Source organism: Camelus dromedarius, chromosome X (genome assembly GCF_036321535.1).
Source record: "Camelus dromedarius isolate mCamDro1 chromosome X, mCamDro1.pat, whole genome shotgun sequence".
Classification (NCBI taxonomy): domain Eukaryota; kingdom Metazoa; phylum Chordata; class Mammalia; order Artiodactyla; family Camelidae; genus Camelus; species Camelus dromedarius.
This window is the reverse complement of record NC_087472.1, coordinates 86766827-86781043: the sequence shown is the minus strand read 5'-3', so window position 1 is coordinate 86781043 and position 14217 is coordinate 86766827. Positions and strand designations below refer to the sequence as shown.

Here is a 14217-nt window from a genome sequence, read left to right as displayed (position 1 = left end):
ATAATGTAAAACTCAGAACAGAAGCAAAATGCAAATATCATATACCCTGCATTGAAACTGTGAAGTAGGCTATCACATAAAATAGAACTACTGTAACTCTTACTTTCTAATTGCATTAATTTTTAAATAAATTATTCATACATCAAAATAAATACACTTAGAAAAACCAACTCACTTCCCTTTATAAGTAAATTTAATGCCATTTGTGATTTCACTTCTTTTATCTTTAAAAGCTTTATATCCTTCTTACTTTTGCATGACCATTATGGTATCTTATTTAATGGTGTTGCATCTGAGAATGGAAATATCTCAAAGCAACAGCATAAGAAGTGATTCTGAAACAGTGCACTGAATGGTTTAAAAGAGCATGACTTTTGAATGAGACAAAAGCAGGCTTAAATTCTAGCTCTTTTGTACTTCTGTGACTTTGCACAAATTACTTAACTATTTAAGCTCCAATTTCAGTATCTGTAAAATTGAGAATGATAATTCTTAAATTTATTTGGTTGGTAAAAGTGTTAGAAATAATAAAATGTGTATTACATAACACATAGTAGAATATTATTAACTTAAATGCAGTAAATCATGATCTATGGCTTTCATACGCCAGAATGTTTTCTTAAATTATTTTTAATATGGTAACCATTAGTGACATACTGAAAACTGACTCTATTTCAGGAAACAGAATATTTTAAAAATCTGTTCTTCTATTAGAAATAAATGTTTTGTTGTCATAAGTGTGTCTTTATTAGATAAAATGGGAACTTTAAAGTTTTTCTGGGTTTTTTTTAATATTTTTTATTGATTTATAATCATTTTACAATGTTGTGTCAAATTCCAGTGTAGAGCACAATTTTTCAATTATACATGAACATATATATATTCATTGTCACATTTTTTTCTCTGTGAGTTACCATAAGATCTTGTGTGTATTTCCCTGTGCTATACAGTATAATCTTGTTTATCTGTTCTACAATTTTGAAATCCTGTCTATCCCTTCCCACTCTCCGCCCCCTTAGCAACCACAAGTTTGTATTCTATGTCTATGAGTCCGTTTCTGTTTTGTATTTATGCTTTGTTTGTTTGTTTTTGTTTTGTTTTGTTTTTTAGATTCCACATATGAGTGATCTCATATGGTATTTTTCTTTCTCTTTCTGGCTTGCTTCGCTTAGAATGACATTCTCCAGGAGCATCCATGTTGCTGCAAATGGCATTATGTTGTCGGTTTTTATGGCTGAGTAGTAGTCCATTGTATAAATATACCACCACTTCTTTATCCAGTCACCTGTTGATGGACATTTAGGCTGTTTCCATGTCTTGGCTATTGTAAATAATGCTGCTATGAACATTGGGGTGCAGGTGTCATCCTGAAGTAGGACTTCTTCTGGATATATGCCCAGGAGTGGGATTCCTGGGTCATATGGTAAGTCTATTCCTAGTCTTTTGAGGAATCTCCATACTGTTTTCCACAGTGGCCACACCAACCTGTATTCCCACCAGCAGTGAAGTAGGGTTCCCTTTCCTCCACAGCCTCTCCAGCATTTGTCATTTGTGGGTTTCTGAATGATGGCCATTCTGACTGGTGTGAGGTGATACCTCATTGTAGTTTTGATTTGCATTTCTCTGATAATTAGTGATATTGAGCATTTTTTCATGTGCCTATTGATCATTTGTATGTCTTCCTTGGAGAATTGCTTGTTTAGGTCTTCTGTCCATTTTTGGATTGGGTTGTTTATTTTTTTCTTATTAAGTTGTGTGAGCTGCTTATATATTCTGGAAATCAAGCCTTTGTCGGTTTCCTTTGCAAAAATTTTCTCCCATTCCGTAGGTTGTCTTCTTGTTTTACTTACGGTTTCCTTTGCTGTGCAGAAGCTTATAAGTTTCATTAGGTCCCATTTGTTTATTCTTGCTTTTATTTCTATTGCTTGAGTAGACTGTTCTAGGAGAACATTTTTGAGATGTATGTGAGATAATGTTTTGCCTTTATTTTCCTCTAGGAGGTTTATTGTATCTTGTCTTATGTTTAAGTCTTTAATCCATTTGGAGTTGATTTTTGTATATGGTGTAAGGGAGTGTTCTAGCTTCATTGTTTTACGTGCTGCTGTCCAGTTTTCCCAACACCATTTGCTGAAGAGACTGTCTTTATTCCATTGTATATTCTTGCCTCCTTTGTTGAAGATTAGTTGACCAAAAGTTTGTGGGTTCATTTCTGGGCTCTCTATTCTATTCCATTGGTCTATATGTCTGTTTTTATACCAATTCCATGCTGTCTTGATGACTGTAGCTCTATAGTATTGTCTGAAGTCTGGGAGAGTTATTCCTCCAGCCTCTTTCTTTCTCTTCAGTAATGCTTTGGCAATTTTAGGTATTTGATGGTTCCATATAAATTTTATTATGATTTGTTCTAGTTCTGTGAAATATGTCCTGGGTAATTTGATAGGGATTGCATTAAATCTGTAGATTGCCTTGGGCAGTGTGACCATTTTAATAATATTGATTCTTCCAATCCAAGAGCATGGGATACCTTTCCACTTTTTAAAGTCTTCTTTAATTTCCTTCATCAATGGTTTATAGTTTTCTGTGTATAATTCTTTCACCTCCTTGGTTAGATTTATTCCTAGGTGTTTTATTACTTTGGTTGCTGTTTTAAAGGGATTGTTTCTTTACTTTCTTTTTCTGTTGATTCATCGTCAGTGTAAAGAAACACAACTGATTTTTGTACGTTAATCTTGTAACCTGCTACCTTGCTGAATTCTTCGATCAGCTCTAGTAGTTTTTGTGTGGACCTTTTAGGGTTTTCTATATATAGTAACATGTCGTCAGCATATAGTGACACTTTTACCTCTTCTTTTCCAATTTGGATCCCTTTTATTTCTCTCTCTTGCCTGATTGCTGTGGCTAGGACTTACAAGACTGTGTTGAATAGGAGTGGTGATAGTGGGCATCCTTGTCTTGTCCCAGATTTTAGTGCGAACCATTTGAGTTTTTCACCGTTGAGTACTATGCTGGCTGTAGGCTTGTCATGTATAGCTTTTATTAGAGAACTTTAAATTTTTATGACTTTAAATTGAAAGCATGTGACTTAATTTTACTACCTCCTAATCTTGGTCCTTGATGATTGATTCATTAAATTAAATGCTGTAATTCTATAAGGTAAAAATTATAATGCCATTCTTAACTTTAGAAAGTTAGTTATCCTCTTGAAATCTTATGGAATATTAACTGTGAACAAAAGAAGGAGGTTTGGATACATAAATAAATTCTTACCATTTGTGCATTATAAAAATCAAACACTTTTCTGATAGCATCATTAAACTCTGTGGTACTTATGAGCATTGTGTTATTCTTGTAACATTATTGTTGGCACAGCTCCCAGTACTGTTAGCATTAATGTGGTGGTTTCTGTTTTGACATTTTAGGGTATGAGGATGCAGGTATGGAAGAATGATTTTGGTATTAAAGCCAAGCTATTCAAATTTATTGTTCTTTTATCAGCAAATACATGCCTATCAGGATATGTTGGCTGTGATAAAATTCCTCAACGTTTAGAAAGTGACAGTATGGTTAATAAATTGGGTCATTAATCCAGGTCATGTGCATATGTTTTATAATGGAAATAAATGTATTAAAGTTCAATATAACCATAAATGTTATTAGCTTCCCCACTTACATTTGATGTCAGTGAGTGAGGACTTTTCATAAGTAAAATTATATCTGTTTTATGGAGTAAATGAGAAACTATAATTTTGCAGATTAAGTTTAGAATTTAATAACTCATTTAATTGTGTTTTCTTCTACTCAGTGTAAACTTGGAAGAAGATTCAAATAGAACACCTAGCATGTAAAATGTAATCAAATCAATTACCAGAATTAACTCTGTAAATTTACTGACCAGACATAAAATCTATTGATAAAACGTAACTGAAAATAGTGTCTTATGGATTGATAAAGTTAGGCCTTGAAGTATAGGCAACATGAAAAGAATGAAGCAAGTCTCATGTAAAGGGAGGAAAAATAATTATCCCTTTACCCGTCTAGGTTCTTGGCTGAAACCCAACCCACTTATAATAAAAGATTAACAGGAAAAAACAATCCAGTTTTAATTCCATATGTAAGTACCATTGTCCCACAAAGTTATGAGACTCAAAATGTAGCCATAAGATTGAGGTTTATATGCCATCCTGACCTAAGGTGGATAGATGTCAAGGGCTTCAAAGGGCTAGGGGGTGGAATTTACTGCAAGGTAGGAGGAGGCAATGTTTGGTAAAGAAAGGTTGCCCTGTCATGCAGATAAGTCTCTTAGGTGAAAAAGTTCTCTCTGATAATAGCTCTCTACCTGGTACAGGCCCCTTTTCTCATGGAAGTTTCCTTTAGAAATGTAGATTTCCCTTACAAAAGAGCTACTTCTGTTTTCAGAGCTTCTCTTGTGTCTACCTTTTCTCAAAATAATTGGTAACCCCAAGAGGCATATTTAAGGGTGGTATATTCTGCTACCCCTCACTTCATAACAACATGTGTAAAGTACTTTTAAAGAGTAAAATTCCCCTGAGTAAATTTTGATCGCATTGGCTTTATCCGGCAATTCATCAATCAGGCAGAGTTCAGTCTAGCAGACAGAAAGGCACTCTGAAGTGCTATACAAGGCAAGAGATTTTCATTGGCAGAAGGGGGCAGGAATAGGAAATTGAACTGAGGCAGTGATGGGGAGCAGAATATGCCATTCCAAAATGTGCTGCTTTGGCATGGGGATTGTTTTGAGCTGAAGTCAGCTGAGATCCAGCAGACTCAGGAAAAGCTTTTACCTCTCCCATAACTGCCTAAAAGAATTTAGACGAGAAGTATGTACCAGGAAGAGAGCTATTACCAGAGAGAACTTTACATCAGAAAGATTTATCTGCATGGCATGGCAAATGTTCATTTACCAAACATTTACTCCTCTCATCCTGTGAATTGTCTCCTTACCTTTTGAAGTTCCAGACTTCTACACCCTTCTTCTTAGCTCAGGATGGCATATAAGCCTCTACTAACTGACTGTCTTTGAGTCTTTGTCTTTGTAGGGCTCCTGTAGGTACATAATTAAATTAATTTTTCTCCTGTTACTCTCTGTTATGTCACTATGATGATTAGACCAGCCAAGGAACCTAGAAGAGAAGAAAGGAAACATTTTCTGCCCCTACAGCAAAAGAGGGGGATTGGTTATTCTAAGGTTACTTTCTTTCAGGAGATGGCAGGGGTCTATCAGGCAAATTACCTAACTAATGATGATCTGGAGACTCCTGATTAACCGGTTTAAGATTCCATTTCTGGGAGAGCCAAAACTGTAATTAAGTCTCGATTTGGCAGCATGGGTCATAGCATAATCAGCTCCATTTTGGGCCTGTTGTCTTTCATAATGCAAAAATGCGTTCTTCATCTTCAGTATGCTACTGAGAGCCTGCTCTCTGCCGAACACTGTGGAATACTCAAATGAATACCATGTGGGATCCCTCCTCAGGAAACTCTCAGTTAAATGGTCTTCTGATAGTTTTTCTTAGGCTCTCACTTGCATTTGATAGAAGTGACTTTCCTCCTAAAATCCTGTTCTTGGCTTTGTATGCAAGGAAGTATGCCAATTTCTTCCTTTGTCCCTGAGATGTCTGTCTTTGTTTTACCTCTAGGATTTCAAGTTAATGGGGCATCATCTCATTGAATTCTTACATAGACTTTAGTCTGGCTATTCCTGCTAAGGAATGGTTTTCCATTAAAATTAGATTTTATTTAAACCTATAGTAATTCCAGGATAATGATGATTCAGAGGAATAATGTTGATGCAGATGGGAAATGGGTCAAAATCAAAGAGAAAGAATGATGTTTTACTTGCAAACAAAGGAACTTTATGTGTGTAGTAGGATCTCTTCCACTAGCTTTGACTGGCCCAGAGCCACAGCAAGCTTAACAACCCCAGAATCATAGCCTCTGCTTACATTCCCAAAAGGGTGCCCGTCCTCTTTTCATTCATCTTTGTTATCTTCGAGGTTTAAGCTTTCAGAATTATCTTTCTGCTCCTGCCCCACTCCCACTTCTCAATAGTTACAGGACTGCACACTGCTGAGGGTGTTTACAGAGTTGAATTCTAGATGTGGCATTCTGTGTTACATGCTTATGGCGAGTGGCGTTCTTTGCTCACTAAATGAGTTAAACTGAAACACCCAAATCCCTACTAAGAAACATTCCAGCGAAAATTATATTAGATGTCCATAAAGTGGAGTGATGGACATATGTATGAGAAGACTTTGGACAAAAATATTTTAAGAAATATGACACTGCAAAAAATAAAATCTAAAATGATAAATTACATATATGCTTTTAAATGTATAAAATAACATAAACAGATATTTGCTGCTTCAGATACTACAAGTTTATATAATCAAAGAGGCCAGAATTTTTGGATATTCTCTGGAAAATTAGGTGATAGATTATGTTACATTGGGGTTTTCTATATTCAGGTATATGTGGTGATAGGCATTCAATGAACATTGGGTGACTAATGAGCTATCTATTTGATGTTTTATTATATTCAAACTTCTTCCAGGTATTTTTCAATTTTATAATGTTGTAACAGCAATAAAATGGTTAGTGTCTTGACAATAGGGGCCAAGTCATGTAATTCTATGTCCCATTCAGGGTAGATATGCATCATCATAGGTAGTTAGTAAGTTCTTTCTCATTATTCTCCAAAGGAAATATAATGTATACATTTAATTATTAAGGGAAGTTTTTTAATTAATTATATAAATTTAAATTTGAAAATGCAAATTCAATTCATAAACTATATGACATTTAAATATTTTCATTAAAGTTCAAATGCAAGTGATCTATGGATTATGATTATTTTGCTATAAAAATTTGGATTTTTCTTTTTTGATTTTAGTGCTCAAGGAGCATGTGTTTCTCATATACTACCAGAATTTCTGCTTGAACTGGAAGATTATAAGAAGTGGATTGAAATTACAGTAAGAGAATATAATTTCTAGGAACAGTCTGCACAGTTATTACTGAATTTACTGGTTTGCAGCCTTTGTTGGAAGATTTTATTTTAGAATCCTTGATTTTTTAGTTCATGAAATATCCTAAGGATTATACCTCTAGACAGCGTGTATGTGTGTGTGTGTGTGTATTTGGCTAAAAATCTCTGTGGCATTCCTATATAGAAACGATTGCATGACTTTATTAAATACATAGATAATTGCTTCTTTTAAGAGATACAGAAATGAAGAATGGTGTGTGCCTATATAAATTTTTTTGTTAAAATAGATTTTTAGAATGTATATCTTCCAAAGAAAATAACGATTTAATATCCCCACATTTGCCACTTCCTTTTGTCAGTTTCAGAGGAGAATAGGGAGAAATTAAACAAGATATTCATATGTTTTTTAGTAGTATACAATTCATTTTATGGAAAGCTATTGAGAAGGGGGAATCTTGAGAAGGCTGCAGACTTTGAGGCAACTCTCCTTTAGTTGTGGTGCTATTGCTACAGTCACCCTGTGACATTAGCAGGAGAGCCAGGGATCTATTCTTTGGCACTCTGCTGAGTTTCTGGAGCTTAATACGAAGAGTGTGGCTCTTTTGGGGGTTCAGAATTTAGAATAATTTTCCATCTTGTTCTGTCAGAGTGAGCTAGTAGGTGCATTGAATGAATAAATCTAGACCTCAAATAGGGGCTGTGTGTTCTAGAAAGTTACCTGTGTTGATAATTTGGTATTGGCATGTGGAGAATTAGAGATCTTGATGAATGGATAAAAAGGAAATGTAAAGATTTTATAAAAAGGAAAAAAAATCATATGCTAATTGAAACTTTGGACTTACATTTGCTTTGCATTTTAATTAATGTTGTAATATTTTATTTCTTAAAGTCTTCCACTAATACCTCGCCCAAGTTTACCAGTATACCTAAGGAAAAGAGTACTATTATTATAGATATGACTAAGTTTGAAGCCTGGAGTAAACGGTCATGGACAGATGTATTCCTTCAGATATACAAGGTAACTTTTCCACTCCTGTTCATTGCTGGAGTTTTTGATTGGTTTACATGAATAGTGTGTTAGTTAAGGTATAGGTAATGCTGCTGTAAAAAATTAAAAAAACACAGTGTCCTAAATAAGATAGAATTATTCTTTTTCTTTCTCATGGAATTGTAGAGAAGTAAGTGGTTTAGAAATAGTGGGTGTCTCCTCCAGCCTCAGTACTGGGCTTTCATCTCTGGGTCAGTTTCTCAGAAGAAAAGGAGCAGATAAAAGAGTAGAGGACAAGTAAATATCTTTTGAGGATGTCTTCTGAAAAATGCATCATTTCCATTTCACAGTCCATGACACAGAATTCAGTCACTTGACCATACCTAGCTTCAGTGGCGGTTGAGACATGTAGCCTCTGAAACTGGTAGGTACAAGCATGTTCTGGTACCTAAAAGAAAGGATTATTGAATAGGTGTTGGTGAAAATTATAGTCTCTACCTCTAATGCATGGTAGACTCTTGCTATAAAGTTATTCTGGAGAGATATTAACTAGGAATCATACAACTGTAGATGAGACCATGTAGTGATGAGATTCTTCAATTTGCTTCATGTTAAGTTGCCTGTGTGGGTAAATTAACATAACATCATTGGTGCCTTCACACCCTGTATCTTAATTGCTTAAGCAAGAGCTGGTTTCAATCATGGAAATCATAAGCTAGGTTTCCAAATAAGGCCCTGTAGACCTTGCCCACTAAGACCAATGGAGGCTTTTGCTCTGTCCTCTTAGGTTGCAGCCACAGATAGTGTGAGCTGTAGGGCAGGGATTTAAAAGGAGAAAGAAGTCAGATGGAAGCAGCAATTAGCTGTTGAAAGGAAAGGACAAAATGAAAAACTAAGTAGTGAGTAGTATATGTAAGACTGTTGCCACACAATGCTTTTTAAATGTGATCTTGTTTAATCTTCACAATCAGTAATCCCCAGTTTAGAAATAAGGATGCAGTGGTTTGCAAGCATACACACTTTCTTCCAAGGCCACCTGATTCGGTGATATAAAATCATCTCATGTAGGTAAAGCTTATTTCTTCATTATTCTCTGCTCAGGCCCAGGAGCCCAGGTTTCTAGGTCCCTATTAGACCCTCTCCCAGTCTAAATCCATCAACGCATCCAGCCACCTAAGCCTACCCTCTGGAGAGTTCCTTCTGATACCTGACTCCTAATTATTCCTCCTTTCCACCTTTTCTTCCCCCATCAATCTGTCCTGTCTTTCTTGCTGGGTATCAAGAGGAGAAATCTTGTGATTTCTTGAGTAATTCCTAGAAGAATGTATGAGAGTATTTGTGACTCTTGACCAAACTTAGATTTGGGAAAAGATAATTTTCTTCTTTTCTTTCTTAACTGCATGCTGTGTCATGTATAATTTTGTCTACTGATAAAGAGGAGCAACTCCAAAACAGAAGAGCTGCAAATGTCCTGGTTTATGGACAAGCTAGTCCTAATCTTGGTTTGGAGGCTTCATTCACTCACACATTCCTTTATTCCTACGTGCATGCTTTCATGTATATGTCTAGTTCATTTCACTCATCTTCCCCAACCTGTAGGTCTGTGAATTTAGATACAAAGTGTCGCTTATAAATTCAGAGTTTAATAGCATGTCAGCTACATAGTAGGTGCTCAACAAATACTTGTTGAATGAATTTATTGATCAGCTGTTACAGTCCAGGTACTATTCTAGGCTCTGGGGGTATAAAAGTAAATTGATATAGTCTGTTGCCTCAAAGATTTTGTATCCTGGAGTATGTAAGCAACTAAATATATATAATTACAAAGAAGCATGACAAATGCTATGACAGGGTAAAGCCCAAAGAACTAAGGGTAAGTGCACATAGAGAGAAACCTAACTTTCCTGTGCCTTGGAGCAGATTTCTAGGAAGAAGGTGAATTTAAACTGAGCCCTGAGCAATGAGAGGGATTTTGCCAGGCAAGGGAGGACATCTGTTAGAGAGAGAAAAAGAGAGTACAATTTGTGTGACAGAGGTGGTGGATGAGTTTTTCTGAGGAGTTGGGCAGTAACATTTTTCAAGACAGTGAATTCAATGTGGAAATGACTGAGGTTAGACAGAGCATTGTACATTCTGAGGAATAAACACAGTGTGGCTGGGGATAAGAGGAGTAGACTATGAGCCCAGGTAGAAATTAGATCGTGGTTGACTTTATAAGCCAAACCAAGGAATCTGGACTTGATGGATTTTAGCACAAGGTCAGTACAGAAGTCTTTAAGGGTTTTAAACATAAGGTTGATATGATCAGCTTTGCATTGTAGAGAAATCACTCTGGTACGGTGTGGAAATTGTTGGGGGATATATTTAAGTGTCTGGTGTTAGGAATGCTCATGGTAGTAGGAAAGATGAGAAAGGGGCAGCTTTCATATATATTAGGAGTAGAACTCAGTAAGACTTGGTGAATGACTAGGTCTTGTGGGAGTGAAGGAGACAGAGAAGTTAAGGATCATAGTGGGTTTCCTGCTTGGGTGACTGAGTGGAATTTAATTCCAGTTACTGAAATATAAGAAAAGGAATAATAACAGAATTTTGTTGGGGAACAGAGGGAGGGACAAGGCAAAAAGGCATGGTAAGTTAATTTTGGTCCTCCTGTATCATGCTGCCTGTGTGATACCAAGTGGGTTGATCCTTTAGGCAGGAAAGAGATCTGGACAGTAGCACATGATGGAGATTCTTCACTGACTCTATGATACATTCATAGGCATGGATGGTTGCCCAATAGGTCATCTGTAGAGCTGTGTTTCTCCATGTATTGTGTCTAAAGCATGGCTAACTCTAGTGACCGTGTTAAATCAGAAGTAGATTGATGCTTTCACTTAAAAAAAAAAAAATAAGCAATGTTGAGATGAGTTTCACAAGTTATAAATAAAAGATCGTGATTTTCACACAAATCCTTTTAGATTCTAATTGTCTCTTTCCTCGAGGTCATGCCTCTACTTCAGAAAGGCCTTTGTCAGTTATTTTTTGCCAATAGTTTAGGTAACAGGATATAGCTTGTCTCAACCAATTTGATTTCATGTCATGTGGTTACTTTTGCTTGTTAAATTTGCATGTTTAATTGTTGCTATTGTCTTGCATTATATTCCCAATTCACAAAAATGTATTAGTGGCTAATACATTTTTGAAGCATTGAAGCATAAGGGAGGTGAAAACAATAACAGAAATACTCACACTCTGAATGAGCTGAAAGAAGTAAATGTGATATTTTCATGAAAGAATCTGGAAAAGAAAAAGGTGATCAGAAATAAATATCTGAATAGTAAGTTTAATTAAACTGTCTGTTCACTTGTTCCCAGTGTATTGTCTGTCAGAAAGTTTTTTTTTTTTAACATTGGCATAATTCTGTCAAATATTTTAACATTTTTTAACAAAGAAAAGTGAGTGATCTTTTTGGTTAATTAAACACATTTTCCCTAAGCCGGTTCAAAATCTCCCTTTAATAAAACTGGAATATATGGTGCTAAATTTAGGCAAAATAGTGATTCTACTGAAGCTTTATTTAAAATTGCATGCCTCTATGGAAAGCAAACAAAAATAGTACAAGGGATTTTATCTCTGAGGAATATTTAAAAGGAGCTTCAATAAAATATGTTTGGACATAAAGCAAAATTGGTGAAATTTTTCTATTAAATGGCTTTGCAGGATGTCCCATAATGTCAGTGGAATGCAGCATGGAAACAATTATTCTCACATGATATAACAAATGTTGAACATCTTTTTGGATATAACCATGTATAGGGAACATGTGAATAACACTTTGTACATCTGTGATAAATAAGCACTCCACCTGGGTATCCAAAGGAGATTGGTCCCAGGACCTCTGCAGATACCAAAATCTGAGGATGCTCAAGGCCCTTATATACAATGACATAGTATTTGCATATAACTTACACACATTCTCCCATATACTTTATTTTTAATTGAAGTATAGTTGATTTACAATATTGCATTAGTTTCAGGTGTAGAGCAAAGTGATTCAGATATATCTATATCTATCTATCTATCTATCTATCTATCTATCTATATATATATATATGCATTTATATGTACATTTCAACTTCCATTATAGGTTATTACAAGATATTGAATATAGTTCCCTTTGCTATACAGTAAATCCTTGTTGTTTATCTGGTTTATATATAATAGTGTGTATTTGTTAATCATAGGCTTCTAATTTATCCCTCTCCCCCTGCCCCTGATTCCTTTGGTAACCATAAGTTTGTTTTCTATGTCTTTGAGTCTGCTTCTGTTTTGTAAATAAATTCATTTGTATTATTTTTTACAGTGCATGTATAAGTGATATCATGTAATGTTTGTCTTTCCCTGACTTATTTCACTTAGCATGATGCCCTCTGTTTATCCATGTTGCTGCAAATGGCAAGATTTCATTCTTTTTTATAGCTGAGTAATATCTTATTGTGTTCCTTGTATAAATATACCACATCTTCTTTATCCAGGCATCTGTTGATGAACACTTAGGTTGCTTCTATGTCTTAGCTATTATAAATAGTGCTGCTATGAACATTGGGGTGCATGTATCTTTTTGAATTAGAGTTTCCTCTAGATATATGCCTAGGAGTGGGATTGCTGGATCATATAGTAGCTGTATTTTTAGTTTTTTAAGGAATTTCCACACTGGCTATATGAACTTACATTCCCAACAAAAGTGTAGGAGGGTTCTGTTTTCTTCACACCCTCTCCAGCATTTTTTATTTGTAGGCTTTTTGATGATGGCCATTCTGACTGATGTGAGGTGACACCTCATTGTAGTTTTGATTTGTATTTCTCTAGTAATTAGCAGTGTTGTGTGTCTTTTAATGTGCCTGTTGGCCATCTGTATGTCTTCTTTGGAGAAATGTCTATTTAAGTCTTCTACCAATATTTTGATTGGGTTTTTTTTTTTTTGATATTAAGTTTTATGAGCTGTTTGTATGTTTTGAAAATTAACCCCTTGTTGGTCACACAGCTTGCAAATATTTTCTCCCATTCCGTAGATTGTCCTTTTGTTTTGTTTGTGGTTTTCTTTGCTGTGAAAAGCTTTAAGTTTAATTAAATCCCATTTGCTTATTTTTGCTTTTATTTCTTTTGGCTTGGGAGACTGACCCAAGAAAACATTGCTAAAATTTATGTCAGAACGTTTTGCCTATGTTCTCTTCTATGAGTTTTATTGTGTCATGTCTTATATTTAAGTATTTAAGCCATTTTGAGTTTATTTTTGTATATGGTGTGAGGGAGTGTTCTCACTTCATTGATTTACATGCTGCTGTCCACCTTTCACAACACCACTTGCTGAAGAGACTGTCTTTTCTCCATTGTATATTCTTGTATCCTTTGTTGAAGATTAATTGACTGTAGGTATGTGTGTTTATTTGTGGGCTTTCTGTTCTATTCCATTGATCCTTATATCTGTTTTTGTGCCTTTACCATGCTGTTTTTATTATTGTAGCTTTGTAGTATTATCTGAAGTCTGAGAGGGTTATGCCTCCAGCTTTGTTCTTTTTCCCCAGGATTGCTTTGGCAATTCTGGGTCTTTTCTGGTTCCATGTAAATTTTAGGAAAGAAGAGAATCCTGCAAATAAACCTGAAATAGGCCAAAAGATAGAAGTAACACTTTATGGTATCATGAACAAGTAGGAAAGAGAGCCTTTGAGGGAGGACACAGTTAACAGTATAAGATGAAATTGAGAGGTTGCTTAAGTTGATGGTTAGACATTCCCTTGGTTTTTGGACAACAAAGATGTTTGGAAGACTTTCTGGGCACGTTGGTAGTGATGAGTTGGAGAAGGTCATTAGTTGGGCCTTGGTTTGATGAACAAATGAATGAAAGAAGGTGGAGACGGTGAGGGTAGAAAATTTCTTAAGAGTTGTAACTGGTAGAGGGACCAGATAAAAGAATCCAGGGGAATCCAATTTGGGGAGAACTCTCTAAAAGCTGAGTATGAGTGAGCATGTTTTGATATTACTGAAAAGGAATTGGTCAGAGGGAGAAGCTGAAGATCCAAAAGCCAAAAGAGTAACTGATGCAGGATTTTAACAAAGAAGATGAGAAAGGCTGGTATCTAGTTCAAGAGAAGGGACAGCTCATCCATTGTGGCTGTAGAGAAGTAAGGAAAGTGAGTGCAAATGCAAGAACTTTTAGATACGTGGTAGGACACTTGAAGTG

General features: G+C 35.5%; 1 protein-coding gene across 1 annotated transcript in view; it reads left to right on the top strand.

Moving 5' to 3' along the window:
* The window catches only part of CFAP47 (cilia and flagella associated protein 47), a 419927-nt gene that overhangs the window by 147358 nt on the left and 258352 nt on the right, over nt 1–14217 (top strand). Inside the window, exons 31-32 of the mRNA XM_064483196.1 lie at nt 6911–6992; nt 7896–8024. Of these exons, the coding sequence (XP_064339266.1) occupies nt 6911–6992; nt 7896–8024 (211 nt within the window). The remainder of the gene's footprint in view (nt 1–6910; nt 6993–7895; nt 8025–14217) is intronic.